Source organism: Melopsittacus undulatus, chromosome 8 (genome assembly GCF_012275295.1).
Source record: "Melopsittacus undulatus isolate bMelUnd1 chromosome 8, bMelUnd1.mat.Z, whole genome shotgun sequence".
Taxonomy (NCBI): Eukaryota; Metazoa; Chordata; class Aves; order Psittaciformes; family Psittaculidae; genus Melopsittacus; species Melopsittacus undulatus.
Genome location: NC_047534.1, coordinates 26,081,802 through 26,103,534, shown reverse-complemented (window position 1 = coordinate 26,103,534; position 21,733 = coordinate 26,081,802). Strand labels below are relative to the sequence as shown.

The 21,733-nt window shown below is 37.4% G+C and overlaps 1 protein-coding gene across 4 annotated transcripts in view; it reads left to right on the top strand.

The window, feature by feature from the left end:
- Positions 1 to 21,733, top strand: part of PRMT3 (protein arginine methyltransferase 3) — a 67,160-nt gene that overhangs the window by 25,480 nt on the left and 19,947 nt on the right. For all 4 annotated transcript variants that reach the window (XR_004080786.2, XM_031050270.2, XM_013129439.3 and 1 more), the window contains exons 11-13: positions 5,382 to 5,460; positions 10,530 to 10,717; positions 14,956 to 15,042. Coding sequence is in view for 3 of the 4 variants with exons in the window: in XM_031050270.2 (XP_030906130.2) it covers positions 5,382 to 5,460; positions 10,530 to 10,717; positions 14,956 to 15,042 (354 nt within the window). In the remaining variant the exon portion in view is untranslated. The remainder of the gene's footprint in view (positions 1 to 5,381; positions 5,461 to 10,529; positions 10,718 to 14,955; positions 15,043 to 21,733) is intronic.

Below are 21,733 nucleotides of genomic sequence, written 5' to 3'. Positions count from 1 at the left end.
ATTTAAGAAACAATAATGGTTTACTGTATTTAGAGTAATTTTACGTACAGCATGTAAGTTTGAAATGAGAGCTGCTGTGCAAAGTGCTGAAGCTAGTTTTTAATTAAATTGAATACTGGGCAGGAAAAGATTTGCCATAAACATGTCAAGGTGGTTGTGTTATTGCACATGGATTTTGGTAATGTAATTGTAAACTTTGTGGACTGCTTATTGAAAGTGTGACTGCAGGAAAAAAACGAAGTGGATTAAGGCTTTTCTGGAATGTTCTTACCCAGCTGCATCTGTGTTGCATGTTTTTTTCTCTGTATGCTTTCCCTTACTTTCTCTAGCTACAACTGTAAAGCTAGAGGTTGAGTTTAATTCACTTGAAAATTATCTCCATTTCTTGCTTCTAAGGAGGATTACTTTGAGAAACAATTGTATGAGATAGTTGTCTCAAATATGTTTTTTGAGTACTGTGCCTACTCATAAATTACTGTTTCATGCAGTGCTTTATGATATTGAATATGTAGTAAAGTTTTACACAAGGAAAAGAGGTGGACTCCAGGTTAAAATAAACCAGCATTAGAATCCAGTACTCTTGTCTCCTAAGCACATCATTGCTCAGGCAGCTAATTTATTTCTTTTTCTTTCCTTTTTTTTTTTTTTGTTAGATAATTCTGAAGTGACAGGATGATCTGTGAATGGGAGTTAGTCAGGATCTAGAGAAAAGGACTAGGAAGTGAGCATGTCTGAAACATCTTTTCTTCCTCCTTTTCCCTATTTCTATAACAGATACACAGTGCTGGCTTTCTTTGAACACTTATTAATCTTTCTGTAGTCCTAATATTCTCTACTGTTTGTATGAGTATTTGGAGGTGCATTAATGTAAGTGTTCTATAACACAGCAATAATTTACAATTTTATGTGTAAAAATGGGGCTTTCCTTTTTCATGTTTTTAACAATGCTCTGTAAAAAGCATACAACATAGCTGAATGCTCCAATTGCTTTACTTCAGAATGGTTTTTATCAAGGTATTGTTTCCTTGCATGAATTATTTTTTTCCCAGCACCAGTAATGGGTATCACTTTTCTGTTCTTCATGTCTTCCCATTTGGTGTTCTCATTCATAGTTAAGAACACAACAGGGTGTACATAATAATATAGTCAAGTTGTGGTTTTGAAATGTGTGGGCTTGCACTGTCAGTAATGAATTATTTCCATTTTTTTCTTTTTTAATTAAATCATACATGAGAGATCAGCAGGAAGGCTGGCTTGTCATGAGGGAAATGGTGCTGCACCACAGCACACAGAAGTTTACATGTAGGTGCTGCTTCTCATTTAAATGTGACAGGTTTGGGGGGGTGATTTTATCAAATAAAAAGTCATTTTTTCACAGAACTGAGCTTGCAGCATCAGGTTTGTGCATCTGTTAGTAGATTTTTATATTTTAAATCAGAATGCATTGTCCAGTCCGTTTTACAATATCCTCTGTAATGTGTTTTACTCTGTAGTCCAATGAAAAACTTGCAGTCAGGAACTTTGGTTTAAGAAAATAATGCACTTTTTTGTATCAATGTATTTTTTTGTATTGATAGGGACTGAAAACAAATCCCTTCTCTGGACCAGAGATTTGATATCTCTTTAAATATTCAAGTGTTGGGCCTTACTGAATCTGGTGTACCAGGCCAGGTTCAGTTATGTTACAGCAAATCATAAAAGGGGTCTTTATTAAAAGGGAGGGGGAAGCTCAGTGCTTATGAAAGTAAATACTGTTTGTAATCCTATCTTTACAAGTTTTCTCCATTGTACCAAAAATTCTGCTATTTCTTGCTATTGTAAGCATGCTAATACCACTTTTTGAAATGTATGTGGCTTTCACCAATAAGTAAAAAGTGAAGAAAACCCCAAGTTCCACTATGGTATTTGATAGGAACAGGTAAGGGAGCTATACATGAAGAGCCATATTTAATCTCAAATATGTTTTAAACAAAGCATTTTTCTGTAGTATTCTCCACACAGCATGGTATATTCAGCGTTTTTCTCGTGTCTTGTTGCTTTTAAAGAGCTTAATCTCTTTTTCACTATGAAGAATATCATGATGAATACTGAAGCACTAATGTAAAAAAGAACTTCCTGTACTTATATTTTTATTAATTGTTTAAAAGATTTTTATGTGGTTTTGAAAATAAATGTTAGTGGTGTAGTGTATTTGAGTAAGAGGAAAATATAATAGAGGGAGATATTAAGCCACTAAAGTTTTGCGAGCCTTTTATAATTCTGTTAAACTCAAAATACAAATATAAAGGATATTCACATTCCTCTGGATTCAGTTTGTCAGTGGGCTCATGCATTTTGATAGCTCACTTCTTGGATGGACATGATGTAGGACAGACGTATGCTTGAGCGGAGGAACTTCATGGTGCTGTGTGTTTCTGTTCTGTCCAAATCACTTTATATGTATGTTCGTTGTTGGGTGGAGAACAACCATTTCTTTTGAGCTTTGAAAATATAAAAATAAGGAACTTCATTTTGAGAAAGAAATTGACAGCTTTTTAGTAGAAAAAGGCATATGACAGTGTAACACTTCAAGATGTGTTCTGTATTCAGTTTGCCTTTCAACAGAGAACATGTCAGTTTTTCTGTGTCTTGGTTTAGCCACTACCAAGACTGAAATATTAATATGCTGCTCCCAGAGATCTCTTTGCTGTAATTAATTTTGAGGATGCTCGTACACACTTAAGAAACACAAACCCATGAATGTTACTGGGGTAGAAGCAAGAGTACCCAACAGCATCGCGGGAAAGAGACGTTGGGTATAATTCTTTTTCCAGATGGCACCCCTACAGGTGAGGCAGCAGGCTGTGAAATTATGTTCTAAATTACACTACAGATGAGCACGGCACACTGAGCAAAAGGCTTTGGTGTAAGTGATAAATGAATTTATTCAGTACCATTGACGGTTTATTGTAACTTACAGGAATGCTATAATGAGTTGGGGGGAAGATAGAACTGGGATTGGAAAGGTCAGGGAAAGGACAGTGATAATTCCCTGTACTTCTCATGAAAAAGTGCATTTTGCAGCTGTACTTCTTGCACTTTTTTGGCAGACATAGGTGATGGGCATGTTAGGCAGGAAGAAATAATTGAAGAGCTGATCCGTAAAAATGTTGATTCGTAACTTAATGACTCTTGGTAACAACTGGTCTTAAGATGTGTCCTAGAGGTTACATTTAAAATACTGTGAAAACAACTCATTTTCAGTTACAGGCATCTGAAAAGATTTTTGTATAATCTATTTTTAAAACTGTAAGAATGAGAGTAAAAAAATAAAACTCTGGTCCTGTTCTGTGTTCTGTGCTGTAAGCATAAAGTCTGCCTGGTGCAATTGGAGCTTCTGGTTTGGCAACTGTTTTGCAAATTACTACAAGTACTGCTCACAGAGCAGTAGTCTTTGTTCTGGGACTTATTCTAAGGACATGCAAAAAAATAGGCAGTAATGTGAAAGAACAAACAACATTTGGAAGAAGAATGTCCACTAGTGCACTGTCCTGTTACCAGAAGAAACAGTTTGAGAAGAGGGCATTTCCATTTCCTTCAAACTATGTTCTTGTTGAATGCTTATACGTTGTGCTTCAAGTTTTCTGTGTTCTGTGTTTCCTGGTTTTAGGTTAGTTTTCTTTTTAGGCTGCAATGTGAATGGTGACATTTATAAGTAATTCTGAACTTGCAGAATATTTTGTTCTAAAAGCTTTAGATGAAATAAACATTCAAGATGTCATGAACTTGGAGTAAACTTGGTATTCTTAGCTGTACAGTTCCTATGCAATGCTATCTTCAATAAAGAGGCATGACTGTAGAATCACAGAATGGTTTTGGTTGGAAGGGACCTTAAAGCTCATCCAGTTCCAACCCCCTGCCATGGGCAGGGACACTTTGCACTAGACCAGGTTGCTCCAAACCCTGTCCAACCTGGCCTTGAACACTGCCAGGGATGGGGCAGCCACAGCTTTTCTGGGCAATCTGTGCCAGTGCCTCACCACCCTCACAGGGAAGAACTTCTGCCTGAGATCTCATCTCAGTCTCCCCTCTGTCAGGTTAAAGCCATTCCCCTTTGTCCTGTCCCTACAGGCGCTTCTAATAAGCCCCTCTCCAGGTTTCTTTTTGTCCCCTTTAGGTACTGAAAGGCTGCAATAAGGTCTCCCTTCAAAAGTAAAAAATAATTCCTTTGATTGTAAAAATATGGTTGGATATACTGCTGACTGGGCTTGTAGGACTGCAGATTCAAATTCTGGACTTGCAATTGTCTTTTATTTCTTTCTTACTGGCAATGAGCGTATAAATCAAACCATATGGCTAAGCTGATTTTTAAGCAAAATGAGAATTAGGATGCTATGTGAAAATCCAAAATTTATGCCAGTAATTTGTCTTACTTGATTTCATGTCATAAGAATGTGGTGTTGGATTTGGTAAGTATGAGGATCGTTCTCAAACTTGAAAGATAGAAAGGGTGTAAAGTAAATCAAGTGAAAAACAAAAGGGTTTATATATCTGTTGGAAATCTGAAGTTTACTTAAAAGTAGTTGAGGAAAAGTATGTTTTATGTAAGATGCCACTTGTATCTAATACTGCTGTATGGGGTGTTTTGTGTCTTGGAAATGTTGAATTAAGAAATACTATTTTCTGTTTCAGAAAATGGCTGACTGAAGTTTAAAATAAGTTATTCTAAACATGCATAGCAGTATGATTAAACTGCTATAAAATTAACACCAAAAAACTTATGTAAATCTAGTTCTGGCCGTTTTTATCCTGAAAATTAAGTTCAGTCACTCCTAAATGATGTAGAGCATCCAGAGAACCTGTCTTTGGCATATGATTTATTTCTGCCTGTCTTAGTGAGCATTGTCCAAGCTGCCACTGGTTACCACAAGATTGCAAACATGAAACAGCAAAGATGCTTGGTGTTTCTCTGACAATTTTAATGTTACCAGAAGTTTGAAGTGGGAAGGGATTTTCTTGGGGTTTGGGTATTTTCTTTGTATGGTGCCTCTGAGTTTTTACTAAAAAAATCAATCCATACAGCTTTTCACTTTGAATTGAATTTGATTTCTTTTGATGTTGTAGGAGTATAGGATAATTGTTGGTGTGTTGCCTATAGTTTATTAATTTAGTAGGTGCTGGATACTAGTAGTTTGGGAAATTAAAGATGTTACTTCGTGTAACATAAGTTTTGAAGTGAAAGTACTGCCATTGAGAAATTCTCTGGATACTGGCTCTTGTTGAGGTACATGGGCAATACGAATTTCTTAAAATATGTTAATAAAAATCTATAAGTAGGTTGATTAAATAGGCTACAGAAGAAGCATGATGATTTCTGAAATCTTTCCCTTTTCTGTAAACAGGGTTATTTCCTTCTCTTTGAGTCAATGCTGGATTCTGTCATCTATGCAAAGGACAAGTACCTGGCTGAGGGAGGCTCAGGTTGGTGTGCATAATTCTTTTAATAAATTTAGCTCTGGGGGAAACTAAATGAACTCTGAGACTTAGAATAAGCTATGCATGGATGAGAAAGTTGCCAGTCTATATGAAAAATGTTTCCATTAGTATGAGCTTCAAGGCATTAATTTACTGTATGGATAATAGAAGAACATTAGATGGGGTATCAAGGTCTCAAATTAATGGTGTTTTTAAGAATAGAAGGGGTTATTTATTCTTGAGTACAGTCTAATTTTTTCCTTCCTATTTCTTCCCACAAATGTGGGCATTTGTTTTCACCTCTCAAAATCCCAGTTTCTGCATAACTATAAACAGAGGAAAATAGGTTCTGTTCTGTAGGATGTGGCACTCTTTGAGTAAGCTATTGTGAATTATAGGAAGAATCGATAGGATGGTTTTTTTTGGAGGAGGGAAGTTGCATGGGGAGAATATAGTTTCAGACAACAGAAGCCACATAAAATAACTAATGGAATTACATTGGTTTTTTTTTCAGCATATTTTATCCTGCTGGGAATATACTAATTTTCTTTGTGATTGGATGGTAGGGAAGGGACAGAATATAAAAGTTTTATTTTTAAGTAGATTTCTTTTATCTTTTTAAGTAGCTTAAGTAGTGTCACTTTAAGCAGTGTTTAAGTGCCTGTAAATATTTATTCCTCATGTGATGCCATTTTCTGCACCAGTTCTGCATATGCTTTATTCCTTGTGCTCTATTCCTTTGTCAGTATTGTATTTCATATTGACCTTTTCAATTGTAGTCATCAGTCTGGGTTGGTTTTTTTTTTTCCCTTTTGTGCTAACCATGCACATAGTTAGTTTCACTACGCTGACTTAATGATTGGATTAATGACTGTGTAACAGTACTCACTGCAGTGCTTCTCTGATTGCAGCAAGCTTTTGTATGCTACAGAGTGCAGTAGAAGAAAAAGGAGGATTATGCAATGGTTCAACATTTGGTCACAAAGGTGACTATACCAGCAAGAGATTACTGTTCATGTGGTGAAATATTTAGAAGCAACTTGAACAATATGACAGTGTAAGAACTTATTTTGGTTTTAGCAATTCGGAATTGTCAGCAGATCTGGAACACAGTTGTTCTGTGCTCTGTACAGATATATGCTGATAATTTTACATTGCAATATGATTAAGTTTGGGGGACATTCCCTAAAATTGTAAGGAATCTTCTAATTTTTTGCTACCATTTCCAAAGCTTCTGAAAAGGGACAGAGACTTATGACCTCTATTGAAACTGTTACAGTATCTTGTTTTCTATTTGTATCGTTGGTAAACTCGCTAGTGGCTGGTGCCTCCCAAAGTTTCCTTTGAAAGACAGGGTATGCTAATTCTGCAGTACACATATCCTTTGTGCTTTGAGAATATATTGGGACCTTATTTGACTCTTCAAAGGATACAGTGTTGTACAGTCACAGGTTGGTATGGGCAGATTTTAAATGAAACACTGTTTCCTTAAGATGCCCGCAATTACTGATCCCCTGTCAGCGTGTATAGCAGGTAAATGGCTGTGCCTAAGGTTACTGAGAAAGTTGCTCAGCAATCAGCATAGCAAGACAGACACTTCTGCAGTGTGGATGAATAGCAGGAGGACTGTGGGCATATCCATGTTTGGGTGAGTCAAAACTAAAAGCTCATTCCCAGGTGAAGCCTTACCAGAGAAACTCCTGAGTCTGCCATAAAGCTTAACTTTCTCTTGAGCCGCTTTGTACTATTGAGCCCACGATCATTATTACTGGGACTGTTTGAAAGCTAAAAAAAGACAATAGAAGCAGCTGTGATTTGGCCAGATCTTTGAGTGATTGAGCTAGGAATAGAATCCAAATGCATAACTTTGTGTTCAGTCATATCATCGTTACTTCAATTTAGCCTATTGGCCAGCTGAAGTGAATTATGCCAAACTGTTTAGGTTAATATATACAGTATATAATAGCTTTATTTAGGAACAAAATTCTTGCTGTCCAGGACCCATCTGTTTGTTCTTTAGAGCTGTTACTTGCTTGAGTATAGGTTTTTGCATACACTTGAGCACAGTGAATGTTAGTGAGGGGTGACATAGGTAAGGAGGGTGTCATTCAAAATGTAATGCTGTTTGCTTGGTCACATTGAAATGATGATGGTATTCACTTGGAATCATTTCCATATCCCTGTAGGATTGCTGCCTTACCCTTCTGCATTGTGAAGTTTGTGAGGCATTGCTAAGGGATAAAGGATTTCCCATTGTATTCTGTTCACCACGTGAGCTGTTCCTAGTGACAGATGACTTCTGGGCACTGAGTCGAGAAGGACACAGATGGTCAAAACGATGAATCTGTGAGAGCATTGAGGACTGTGTGCTTTCTGTCCAATCAGCATTTTGTTCATTTCACTTGTGAGAAGGAATAATTATTAAATTATAGGCTTAATGAGATTAAAAAAATAGTAAATCTGCCAGGATTGCACAGGCAAGTATTGCAGGGTTGCAGAAAGAGCAGAGGGTTTCCAAGGGGATAGAGGATAGTGGGTGAAATGGCAAATGCAGTTTTTTAAGCAGATGCATTTAAACATTTTCAAAACTCTACAGTGTTTAGATGATTTAGGCTGACATTTAGATAACATGCTGATGTTTCCAGTCAAACCTCAGTATAGCATATGCTTCTGTACATATGTTAGGTAAATTTGGAAGTTAATGTATCACTGTAGTTTCTTGCCTGTACACTGTTGGTGGAACACAGATTTCTTCTTGTGGATTCTGAACAGGCATTGTCTTACTTTTTGTTGTTATTTTAATGGGCTAAACTAAAATTGCAGCTTAGATTAGAGCATTAGTGTTTATGTTTTTGCTTCTTGTTAAGCACTTTGTATATAATATATCTAATGATATTTGATACATAATCCGTCATAAGTTCCACTACTAATATAAGGATTTGCTGTGTGGACCAAGAGATTTAATTAAAAATTATTGTACCACTGAAATATTTAATGCTTGATAGACGTGGTAAACTTTTTCCTATTAACAGAATGTCCCAAAAATGTGGTCTGCTCAGAGGAGGGAAGGTTATAAAGTGCTGTGGTTTTCACTTGCAGTGATGCCAGCATGCTCCTGTAAGGGTATTCTATAACTAGAGACTTGCACTCTCTTTGCATTGCTCTTCTCGTTAAACGCCTGGCATCCTTTTGAAGAGCATTTCCCTGAAAAATATTCTCTCGAAGTCTTGTAGTCTTGGCTTTTGTTGTCTTGCTTCACACTGTGTTTGAATTTTTGCAGCATCATTGGTGGCTCTTGGAGGTCTGAGATGCTGTGAGGTAAAGCCAAATTGAATGCAGTTGTCACACTAGTAAACAGCAACATCAGATCTTCAAGAAATGGAAATTCCTTATTGATGGCTCCAGAAATGACTTGCAAATACTCCTGCCATCAGATGTTGAATCTTTGTGCATGTGGCAACAGTCAGGTGTGCTGGAACTAAATTATTTGTTTCAGACAAGGCAGTTTGAACACCTTCCTGTTTTCATTCTCATCAGACTGCCTTTTTATTGACAAGTTAATTGTAGGCTGTTCCTGGAGAAACCTGCTCTGAATCCCTTGTCTGTAAAGGGTGATGATAGCTTACCAATGGGATTCCAGTTTAAGCTTGCTGGTATTTCTTTATTTATTCTGTTTTAAACAGAGATGAGAAAAATGACAGTGTGTTCATATTTTGCATAAACTAGTCATGCTAAATGTAGATTGCTTACTTTAATGTCTTCACATGAAAAGAAAAAAAGCTTTTTTAGACAACTCTTCTTTATCATTAATATGTTTGATCTTATTTCCTAAATCTGCTCTCACTAGATGAAAGTCCTAATTTCAATTTTCTGCTTCTATCTTCAGTATTTTACAAGGGGAAAAAAATACTGGTTTTCTGACTTACCATGCTATACAAATGATTTCTCCATGCTCATTTTGATAAGCTACAATTTCAAGCAGTGCTGAAGACAAGATTAATTTTACAGTTCATCAGATTTTGGGGAGAAAAAAGAGAAACTTAGCTGCAATTTTATCAGCACTGACACATTCATGTATCGATAAAAAAAATTAAGTGCTTATTAGTAGGCATTTTGCTCTGAAGCCAGCTCAAGAATTCAATGTATGTGGCTTTTAGAGGCTTTAAAACTCTAAAACCAAAACACTGGAATTTCTTTGTGGAAAGAAATGATCTGAATATAAATTGGGCTTCTCTTACTGTTTGATAGTGCTGTAGACAGCCATGTTCATAGCAGTTGTTCTTTGTGTCTTTTCCAGTCAGCAGTGGATAGAGATTGCTAAGGGATTGACTGGCTTTGCTGTAGGCAGCAGTCAAAAAGGCAAATGTCAATCTTGCACTGCCATTTGGAAAAGCTGTAAAGAGTACTTGTTCTTAAGGTGTGCTTGGGAGAAGTGTGAAGATAGTGTAAGAAAGATAGCTGTCATCCTAAAGCTGTGGGGGGAATCAAGGAGGAAGTTATTCTCTGTCTGTTGGGTCACTTCTGTATTCTTCAGATGCAGATAGAACAGTTGCTAATCTTTTCCAATACTCAAAAATTACTTTTTAAGTTGTAAGACAAGTACCAGGCAGAGCTGATAATAAACAGGAATAAAATTATTGAGTGAATATACTTGTGCTTTTCTGGAAATAGAGTATTTTCACAGAGGTTTCTTGTTATTGCAAAGCTGTGATTTGAATTTTCCTTTGGATCTACAGTTATTAAACACATTTTAAGTCAGTCTCCATATATAAGACAGAATAGTATGTTCTAAGTTACTTTCTTCAGACATCAAGTTTCCAGTTATTTCCTAGCAGTTGGATTCAACTACTAAGATCTTTTGTAATGAACAGGAAATACTTCAGTAATGTGAGAAAGCTAAGTTTCAGTCTCTAGTCTCTTCTGTTGACAAGTGGGACTCCAGAAAATAAAGTGTCCAAGAGCTGAGAAAGTTAGTTGTTCTTTTAAGATGTTGCTCACTTAAAGAAAAAGAAGAAAAAGTCCTCTTTATGCATATATAAAATAAAAAAATCACCAATCTGTTCCTTTTGTTGCAGTTTATCCTGACATGTGCACCATTAGTCTAGTAGCTGTTGGAGACATGAAGAAACATGCAGACAAGCTGCTTTTCTGGGAAGATGTATATGGCTTTGACATGTCTTGCATGAAGAAGGCTGTAATTCCAGAAGCTGTTGTGGAAGTTCTGGATCCAAACACAGTGATATCTACAGCCAGTGTCATTAAGGTACTATACTTCTTAAATGTGTAGAAGGCAGATTAGAATTTTCCTCTTTTTACAGAGGACAGGATAAAAGATAAGCATGCACGCAAACTTCGGCATCTTCAAAATACTATAAGTGCGGTAAGGTCTTGGTGTTAAGACTGGAAGACTCATTAATTGCCTTTGTTTTAGCAAGTTTGAGCTCTTAATAAAGTAGTATTCCCATATTTAGATTCCTCAGTTTTAAATTTTCTTCTATCCAAACCCAAACTTGCATATAAGTTACAAGTTGTGTCACTGAAATTTAAACTATACCAGAAAAACCCTCCACAACATGGAATGTAGTTTTCTTCTACTTTGCTTCCCTTTTCAGTTCAGTCCGTGTACCGAGTTGCATAACTTCGTCCAATAGAGCAACCATGTCTGAAAATGCAATATGAGTTTCTGCAATACTAATTGAATTAATTTTATGCTTGCTTTTCTGTGGTGTCCTTTTTTTATAGCAGCTTTGTCATGGGGAATAGCAGTGAAATTGGTAGTGCTTCATACGAAAGAACACCTACACAATAAGATATAATTCCAAAACACTGACTAGTTTGCAATTCTGATGAACTTTGTGATGAGTAATAATTCGAACAGGTCAGATAAAATTGAAAGAAGGATGATTATAAATCAAGATTTTCTGCCACAATGGTATTCTAATTATTGTTCATACAGTTACTTTTCTATTGTAATACACTTAAAGCAGTACTATTATTGCCCTTCCTTCAGTGGGAATTACCACTTTAGTAAAGAGGTAATTTCTGTTTAAATGCATTCCTATGTTACTTTGATATAGAAGAAAATAGATTCTTGTAATTTATCACTGAACTTGAAACCATTACAGAGATCTCTTCCAGTGTAGAAACTACTTGCTGTGGTCAGTTGTCAGTCCTGCCCACAAAAGTGGTAACAGGTCAAGTACAGTTTTGTTGTAAGTATATCCTGACACAAGTTATTGTTTTAAGCTTTTCTTGTTTATAATTTGGTTACAGAGAAGATTTTAAAGTTTCATTTTTTTTTTTTTAGTTGGATATTCGAATATGGGAAGTGCTGAGAATAATACTTGTTTAACTTGAATAACTACTTTGGCTTCCTTATGCATCTCTACTTTCTTTTTTTACAGGACATCTGTAATAGGTTCTGTGGCTTAAGGCTTACAAGTGACTGTTTTCCTTGAGTGTAAGGAGAAGGTTGAGTGATCAAGTCAGTTATTGGAATATATTTTGCAGACCTGTCATTATAGTGAAGATAAATTCCACCATTAGTGAATGAAGGTGCACAAAACAGAGGCACAGACAAAACACAGATTAAGAAGAGCAAGTAGTGACAGGACAAGGGGGAATGGATTTAACCTGAGAGGAGAGATTTAGATCAGATATGAGGAAGAAGTTCTTCCCTGTGAGAGTGCTGAGGCACTGGCACAGGTTGCCCTGAGAAGCTGTGGCTGCCCCATCCCTGGCAGTGTTCAAGGCCAGGTTGGACAGGGCTTGGAGCAACCTGGTCTAGTGGAAGGTGTCCGTGCCTGTGACAGGGGGTTGGAACTAGACAGTCCTTAGCATCTCTTCCATCCCAAACCATTTCATGATTCTGTGAAGAGTCTGAGGCTGTAATTGTTAGCCATCTGACAGGTTTGTGCAATGAGTGAGGCACAGGCTTTCTCACCTGCCATTTTACATGTTTTAATTCAAGGAGAAGTGTAGATGAATACTTCTTGCAAATAGGTCAAATTTGGTATACAGAAAATTAAGAACATATATGTTACTCAGACAGCTGCAGGGATGGGTTAAGGTCTGTCTGTTTGTTAGGCAAACAAATAAACATCTTCACCTGGAAAATATTGATAACCAGTTTAATGTGCCAAATGAGGTGTATAAGCTGATAATACATGCCCCTTTCTAATATGTGCCATCATGAGCAGTCACTGTCCAGCTCAGGTGTATGTGATTTGCAGATTGTGTCATCATGCAGCATTTTCCATCACCTTGATGCTTAATGCTTTTATACTCCTTTGTACTCGGGTAGCAGTCACAGTTTTTAGAATAGCCTAAAGGCAATGTGTAAGCTTGTTTGCTGAAGTTACAGTACAAAGTAGTAAAATTAATGAGTTGAGCAAAGTGACATTACAGGTAAACTGTTTTAGTCAGTAGCGATTCTACAAAACAAAGGGATTATATTTTTAAGGAAAAGTTTTAAAAGGTTCCATTTTATCATATGATTATTACAGAAGAGATTTTAGTGTGTTTGCTCTGATTAGCTGCTGCTTGTTTCATGTAGTTTATAGTGTAACTTCTCAGGAAACAAAACTTTGCTTAAGGAAAGACAAAGCAGCATCAACAGATATTTATTAATAATGGTTGTGATATTATATTCAGCATTATATGGCATTCTTGAATAAAGCGTCAGCCTTCCAGTATCTGATGGGAGCCTACAGGGATGCTGGAGAGGAACTCTTCATCAGGGACTGTAGCAATAGGGCAAGGGTGAATGGGTTCAATGGGTTCAGGTTAGATACAAGGAAGAAGTTCTTTACTGTGAGGGTGGTGAGGCACTGGAACAGGCTGCGCAAAGAAGTGATAAACACTCCATCCCTGGCAGTGTTCAAGGCCAGGCTGGATGGAGCCTTCAGTGACATGGTACAGGGTGAGGCATCTCTGCCCATAGCAGTGGGGACCTAGATGATCTTAATGTCCTTTCCAACCCTAACTATTCTATGATGCTATGATTTTAACTGAGTACATAAGCTAAAGAACTTCATACAGTGGAAAAAAAAATGTGGTGTAATTTTTATGAACAGCTGAAAATGGAAGCTTATTGCACTTTAGAAACTCTGATTTTATATATATAGATGCTAAAAAATTAGAGTCTTGAAATGCACATTGCAACATTACCATTGTTATCCTGGGTATGCTGTGTTTTGTGTTAAATTCAGAATAGCAAAGTAGTTCTGCCTCTTGTGCTTTTTTGCTTGATTGCATCACTTTGATATTTCACATACTCATACACGTCATGGTTGTGCTGTTATTCAGGAAGGCGTCCAGAGGCTGGAGAAGTGGGCCAGTGGTTGTCCTGTGCAAAAAGCTCAGGGCAGCAAAAGGGCAATGCATAATCTTGCTGAGGGGAGGGAAGAATAACCCTGCACATCAACAGGGGTTGAAGGTCTACTGGCTGGAAAGCAGCTTCACTGAGAAGAGTTTGACAGGCTGAGGGAGCTGGGCTTGTTCAGCCTGGAGGAGAGACAGCTCCAAGATCTGAGAGCAGCTTCTAGTGCCTAAAGGGGCTGACAGGAAACCTGAAGAGGAGGTTTGACAAGAGCATGTAGTGACAGGACAAGGGGGAATGGCTTTAAACTAACAGAGCGGAGATTTGGTTAACAGGAAGAAGTTTTTCCCTGTGAAGGTGGTGAGGTACTGGCACAGGTTGCAAAGCTGTGGCTGCCTCATCTTGGCAGTGCTCAAGTCCAGGTTGGACAGGGCTTTGAGCAACCTGGTCTAGTGGAAGGACCTTATCAGTGTGTATAAATGCCTCATGGTGGTGGAAAGGGGAGAAGGTGGAGCCATATTCTTCTCAGTGATTCTCAGTGGCAGGACAAGAAACAAGGGGCACAAGTTGAACTACAGGCAGTTGTCTTGAAAGATCAGGAAATCGTATTTTACTGTGAGGGCAATTGAACAGTGTGGCACAGGTTACCTAGTGAAGTTGTGGAATCTGGCCTTGGAGATATTCAGGAGCTATTTGGACATGGTTTGAGCAACCTGCTCTAGCTGACCCTGTTGTAAACTGTGATTTCCAGAGGTCCCTTTCAGTTATTCCATGATCAATACTACATTAACCTGGCAAATCAGAAAAGCCCAGATTGAGCCTGTATCACTTTTGATACCATATTCTGCCATGTGGCTGTATGAACAAGGAGCAAAACAGGTGAAGATGCCTGTGAAAACAACTTTATCTTACCAGTGGGCAGCTGTCATTGAGCAATTGTCTTGAAAGAATTGAGCTCCATAGTGGTACTCATCCAAGTGTCTGTTAATCCTGGCATTTAGGAAGGAGTGTTTTAGGTTGTCAGTGTGCAAACAGGATTAAGTGTGTTTTAAGCCTCTTCCCATTTTTGAAGAGCTGAATTAGTATTGCCCTCAAGAAGTTGTCTCATCATGTGAGCAACCTTCATCCAAAGGAAGATCTTAAATTTAGCACTGACAGAATTGTATTACTTCTTTCAACAGTGTATTGACTGTAATACTGCATCCACTCCAGACTTAGAATTCTCTTCAGATTTCACCCTGACCATCACAACGAGCACAAAGTGTACGGTAAGACAATTTTAGTTTCTTCATGTATGGCCAATATCACATTGGACTAAGTGCATTAATTATGTGCAATTAATATGCAATAATTTATGATCAGTCCTTGCCTTGAAACCTTAATTTCCATGGTACAGAGGTGTCAAATGAGCTCTTCTTGTAAAAAGAGAAATGTAAAACTCCAGTAGTAATTTTACAGTATAATACAGATAGATGAGGAAAGGGAAAGATGAGGAGCCTTAGTACTGGGGTCATTCTGTTTTGTTATCTAGCTGATTTTCCAAAAGAAGAGGTTTCTGTTCAGACATCTTGTTACCACTGTGCTCAAGAATGACATGGGCACTATTCTCAGAAGAGCTTTTCTGTGTTTCGTAAAAAGTGGAAAACAGCATAAGGCCAAGGTAAGACTACAGCTCATACAATAAACATTTAGCAGCTCCTATGGCAAACGCAGTTTTTCAAACAGGAAAGTTGATGAATTTTACATGTGAAGACTGAGGGGGAGCAAATAGAGCATTAGAATCTGAATCTGATAACCAGAGGGTTTACAGAATCTATTTTATTAATTTTATGCAAGGTAGTATTTTTACTTGATGGCAGTTAATATGACTTATGTTCAAAAGAGCTCTAAGTCTAGAAAGGCTGTGAAATTTCATGGGAGGGAAGTTCTAATTGCAGCACACACAAGCTTATTCTTAGTATTACTGACAGTATTACAGTACACCTCTGTACTGTGGAAATGAAGGTTTCAAGGCAAGTGTTAGAGTGTTGCATTAAATTAAGTGAAGAATCTGGAACAAATCTGAGACTGATCAATTATTTGTTTATCAAACACTAGTCAATATGAAACAGAAGAAAAGGAAAAAGTTTTCAGTCTGGGCATTAGAATGGAAACTCAGCACAAGGGCATCTTTCAAACACTTCAGAGAAGTTGTGCCTACATTGTTCAGTATGAATTTACATAAATGCACATTCATTTTTTTTTATTTTGGTCGTTCAGTATCTGGTACTTAGGAGAAAACAGAGTAACACTGGGTTTTGGATTAATGAAAAATGTCCCCTGTTGTTTTTTTGGGAAGGCCCATGCAATTGATGTTGTGTGGCTTAGGTTCCAGTTTTGCGGCTTAAGTTGATTGATATAACTAAATATTTTTACTTAGCATATTTCATGTAGGGAAGGGGGAGTAACTTTTGAAATAAAAATGACATGAATATGTTTAAAGCAAAAACAAATTAGGTATTCCAACATAAATATTTATAAGTGTTTAGATGTGTATTTGTTGTAGATGTATATTTAGAAGTATATAGATGGGTACCTATGTGAGGATTCCTTTTTAATTTAAGATACTCTGCTCTTGTGGGACCCCACTTGGAGTATTGTGTGCAGTTCTGGTGCCCTCAACATAAAAAGGACATGGAACTGTTGGAACAAGTCCAGAGGAGGGCCACGAGGATGATCAGGGGACTGGAGCACCTCCCATATGAAGACAGGCTGAGAGAGTTGGGACTCTTCAGCCTGGAGAAGAGAAGGCTGCGTGGAGACCTCATAGCAGCCTTCCAGTATCTGAAGGGGGCTTACAGGGATGCTGGTGAGGGACTCTTCATTAGGGACTGTAGTGATAGGACAAGGGGTAATGGGTTGAAACTTAAACAGGGGAGGTTTAGATTGGATATAAGGAAGAAATTCTTTAGTGTTAGGGTGGTGAGGCACTGGAATGGGTTGTCCAAGGAAGTTGTGAATGCTCCATCCCTGGCGGTGTTCAAGGCCAGGCTGGATGAAGCCTCGAGTGATATGGTTTAATGTGAGGTGTCCCTGCCCATGGCAGGGGTGTTGGAACTGGATGATCTTAAGGTCCTTTCCAACCCTAACTGTTCTATGATTCTATGCACAGCTTGCTTTCTTTGTTGGAATAGGGAAGAAAAGAATCAGGTAGAAGGATTTTTGTACTGCTACCATTAGGCAGGGCAGTTGTGATAAAGATGAGGTACATAGAGAGTGTGGGTGTTTAGATTAAAGTAATGCATTGAATTTTTAAACGCTAAACGATAAGCTAAGGCAGGATGACCTAATTTCAAATATTTTATGATTGTACTAATATGCTTTTACATTCAACATCAATTGTAAATGCTTTCTAGCAATTCATTCAACTATCCTCATCAAATTTGACAAAAGGTGTTAGGCTCTGAGATCTGCAGTAGAAACTCAAATTTTTGTAGTCTAGGGTTTTATGATACTTCAGCTGAGAGCTTCATGCTTAATTTTATGCCACAGCATGTCACAGAATCAAGTCCAAAGCGGTAGCTAATTTTTAATATATTGTAGTAAGTCTGCTACAGCTGTTTTATTTGGCTTTTGTATGTGTATATGAAGAAGAAATGCAGGCTTCCTCTGATACGGACACAAAGGACATAGACTCATAGAATCATAGAACAGTTAGGATTGGAAAGGATGTTAAGATTATCTAGTTCCAGCCCCCCTGCTATAGGCAGGGACACCATGTTGCTGTGTGATGTAATTAGTTAAGTACTGCAGTCTTGGATATCTACATCAAACAATGTAATACCTGGTTTTTGATGGGTCTGTGTGCTAGTTTGTGCTGCTGTGTATCTCCGCGTTTTAGTTGTCATAGAATCATTCTAGTTGCCTCAGAGCAGGGTCAACTTTGCTTGCAGATCAAGCTCCAGTTGCAGCCCTGGGTTAATTTTCTTAATGCAGCCACTTTTGAATATCTGATTAGTTAAACAGGAATCTTTACAAAATGTTGGTGATCTTTTTTGGTTTTGGGTAAAATAGCTTCTTTTGTAAACATCATTTTCCTTAGCATTAGACCTTTGCAAAAACTTCATTTCTGTTCTATGAATCTGTGGTATCATTGACTTATAAATCAGGATGTGCACCTTGCAGGGAGAAGGGGAGGGAAGTGAGGGAAAAACAAAGTTTCTCCAATTCCACAGTGAATGCAGGTCCTAAAAAATAGTCAGAACTCTGTGAAGTATTTTGCACTTCATGATTTAGGTTTATTGACATTTTGAGTGAAATTTCTACTTTTTCTTTGATGGATTGGAGAAGTTTAGTTGGGAGTTGACAGTTCATCCATCATATCAGGCTGCCTAGCCTTGCAGTAAATGAACAATAAAAGCCCATTATTTATATTGAGATTTTTAGGAGATGCTTTAGGATTGCAATTTGTCCTTTGAAAGTAACATTTGATGTATTTCTTGTTTACATCCATGTTTAGTTGTTCTGTTGGCACAAAAAGAAAGTTGGTTTTATTTCCCAAAATTCTAGCTTTTGATACATGTCTCTGCTGCTTTTTAAATATTTTTGCTTTATTTACAAAGTATTTTATAAAACAAAAAAAATGAAATGTTATACTTGTACGTATCAGGCTTTTTTAGCTTGCAACCAAAAATTTTTCTCAGCCTTTTTTGTGCCATAACAGCGTGAAAACAAATTTGATTGTCTCATTCCTAGTGTTGCCATCAATAGCAAAGCTAACTTTAGACAAGTGCTACCATCAGGAGTAGCACTCCTTCTGTTAAGTGGTCTGTCCTTCAAACCCAAGCAAGTGGAAAACTTAGGAGCATGGTGGTGGTGCGACAAAAGAGTTGTGGTCTCATCTAGTTCAGTATACAGTGTAATTGTTGAAGAGCTGAACGTGTTTAGCTGACAGCTCTGGAGGAATTAGCCATGTTGGGGTCTGTTGCTTCCTCCCATCAACCCGTTTGCACATCTGTGGTGACAGCGTGGTTTGTTGTAAAAGCTGACAGGAATCTGAGCCATAATGCAGTCTTTTTACCAACTCAGTACCACATTTACCTTGATTATGGCTTGGAACACTGCCAGGATCTCTCAGGCAGGAGAAGCTGCACTTATTTCTGTAGTAAGATGTTAAATAACTAAAATCTGGCCTTATTTTAGCCTTGGTCACTTTGGGATTTTATTTTGTTTTGGTGTTTGATTTTTTCCTTTAGAATCATAGAATATCTGAAGTTGGAAGGGACACATAAAAATCATTAAGTCCAATTCCCAGTGCTTCTTTGCTGCTGCATCTACAGCTATTTTGATAGCAGCATTAGAAAACAAAGGAGCCATGACTTCCAGTTGACTTTTCAAAGTAGTCTCAGCAGAGAAGTTGACCTCTTCTTGATTTCCCCATACGTTATTTCTGTTCTTGTAAATTGTTCTGGTGAACACTTATGGGAGGATTTCATAAAGACTATGGGAAAGCTTCACCTGGTAGAGGTAGGAACAGAGGTTTTTTTCTGTTCCTTGTCTGGAAGGAGCACAGAAAGACTAGCCTAATATCAAGCCTGACCTTTGGGCCTTGTCACCCACCTTTTTCTCATCTTTGGATTTATTTTTTTTTCCCCCCTCTCCATTTTGTTTTGTCTGTTTGCAGTACAAACCTTTTACTTCCTGAAAATGGATAATGCAAATGCTGAAATAGGTACTTCTTTCTAGATATTTCACAGAATCACAGAATCCCAAGGGTTGGAAGGGACCTCAAAATATCATCTAGTCTTGGTGAATTATCCGGTTGCATGATAGTGGCATTTAATTGTATAAGTTGTTCAAAAACCATGCAGTTCAGAAGGCAACAGGATAACTGTTTTTTGGTTTTAGATAAATGGACTAAGGACAAAAATGCCTAGAATTAGGAATGAGCTTGCATGAAACAGAACTATGCAATTCCCAAAATGTAAGACCATGTTAATTGACTCGTACCTGAGTTGTCTGTCCTTCCATCTGTAAAATATTTTAAATTACTCTTTTATTTGATCAAAAAAGCCTATCATAGCAAAGTAATTAAGTCATTCTCCTAACAGATCAGCCGGATGTCTCTCTGTAGGTGTATCCTAAGGGTATTGCAGATGATCCCGTAATGCATTTATTGAGTCATATCTTAAAAAAATAAATAAATAAATCTTAATGCTCCAAATAGGGGTTTTCTTCCAGGTGTTCAATTAAATAAGTCTTCAAGAAAAAAAAATTGCTAACGAACCTGAAAAATACGGAAAGATTGAGTGAAAATAAACATTGTAAGTGTGACCTTATATCGTGCTTAGGACTTACTGGCGAGGGGTGTCATGGCTTTTTGTAGAGCATATGTCCTTGCTACTGACTTTTCCTTTATTCCTCTTGTGGTACATCGCAAAACAGTATTTTTAGCAGTAACTTTATTTATCATTATTTTAGCTTTCGAAGACTGAAGGTTTTCAAAGCATGAAATCGTTGCGCAGAATCATTATATGAAATTGTTTCAAAGCACTTCTAGGGCAAGTTGCCTTGATTTCAGTCTTGTGAAAAATAATGGCCAAAAATAAATTTAATTGGCCTGCAAAAGTGCATTTTCCTAAGAAAGAGCTAGGGTTTGTCACTGCTGATTTTAATGAGACATCTGGCTAATATCAGTTAGTAGATGCTGCTAGGAAAATATTCCATTAATTGTATTCTGAGTTTGATCACTGTGTGAGCTTTTGAGATAAAATATAATGGTGATTACCCTCAGTTTAGAAATCAGTTGACAAACTTCCTCTTTTATCTGTGAGCATTTCCCCTGTGAGTCCATCAAGGTTGATCTTTCCTAGCTGAATAACAATATCCCCTGGGAGGAAAATGGCAGTATCTCTTCATTGCTCCCAGGAGATGTTGTCAAAGAGCAGTGGATGTGTATAAAAAGTGGGAGGGAGGAAGCGGGTGAAGGAAGGATAATGAACCAGAGGACGTGACTGATGTATTAAAACCTTTAGGAGGAAAAAGGAAGTTGAGTTGACTGGAGAAAAATATTTTGACTAAGGAAAATCTTTGCTTGTTAGAATTTTCTTAAATGTTAGACAGTTTAATTTCTTAATACCAAATATTCCATTTGGGAGCCACCAGTAAGCATTAGGATAGAAGTCTTTAATTCCAGCCTTAACTGAGAAACTAAATGTTGTAAGCTAATTGGAAATCTGGCTTTGAGTACCATGGTTAAACACACCTTAAATGCCTGATTTCTGTTTAAATGAAGGACTACTTTATCGTGTTAGAATGCAGGATTTGTCTTTCTGATCTGTTCAGTTGTTGGTAGCCTCTTCTACAGAGATCCCCAGATTCTTTGTCTCCTTAAAACACAAAATCATTGCATTTTTATAGTGAAGGGTTTCTTTTCCCTGGGATAAAAATGCAGCAGCTCTGCTGCGTGGATGACAAACATTCCATCTCCATGCTTGGATAAACTCCATCAAAAGCACATTATCTCCCACTTCTGTGGCCAGCTGGCTAATTGTATTTGTTGTAGCCACTCACTGTTGGAACATGATACTAGTGAAGAGCAAGAATGATAAATGACTCAGTGTAGGTGATAGCGATTGTGATAATTTTTAATTTCCTTGTTCCTAAGTGAATTGGTAAGGCTGCCCTTATGAGTTCTCACAAGGAGTCCAGCCGTCTCATTTGTTTTATCCTGTTAAAATACTGCATATACAGCCAAACATTTTTTTTCAGAGAAAAACCTTAGTATGCAGGTATATTTGAAATAAAATATAGACTCCTCTTCCAATTTCAGGAAGGGCTGTAAGTGGGAGGGTTGAAATAATATGTGCTAATATACATCTGTTACATATGCTAAAGCCTTTTGTGATCTTAATATGTTTGGTACATGTTACATGAATAAATGGTGGGAAAAAAATGGCTCGAGATAATTTGTGTGTGAGG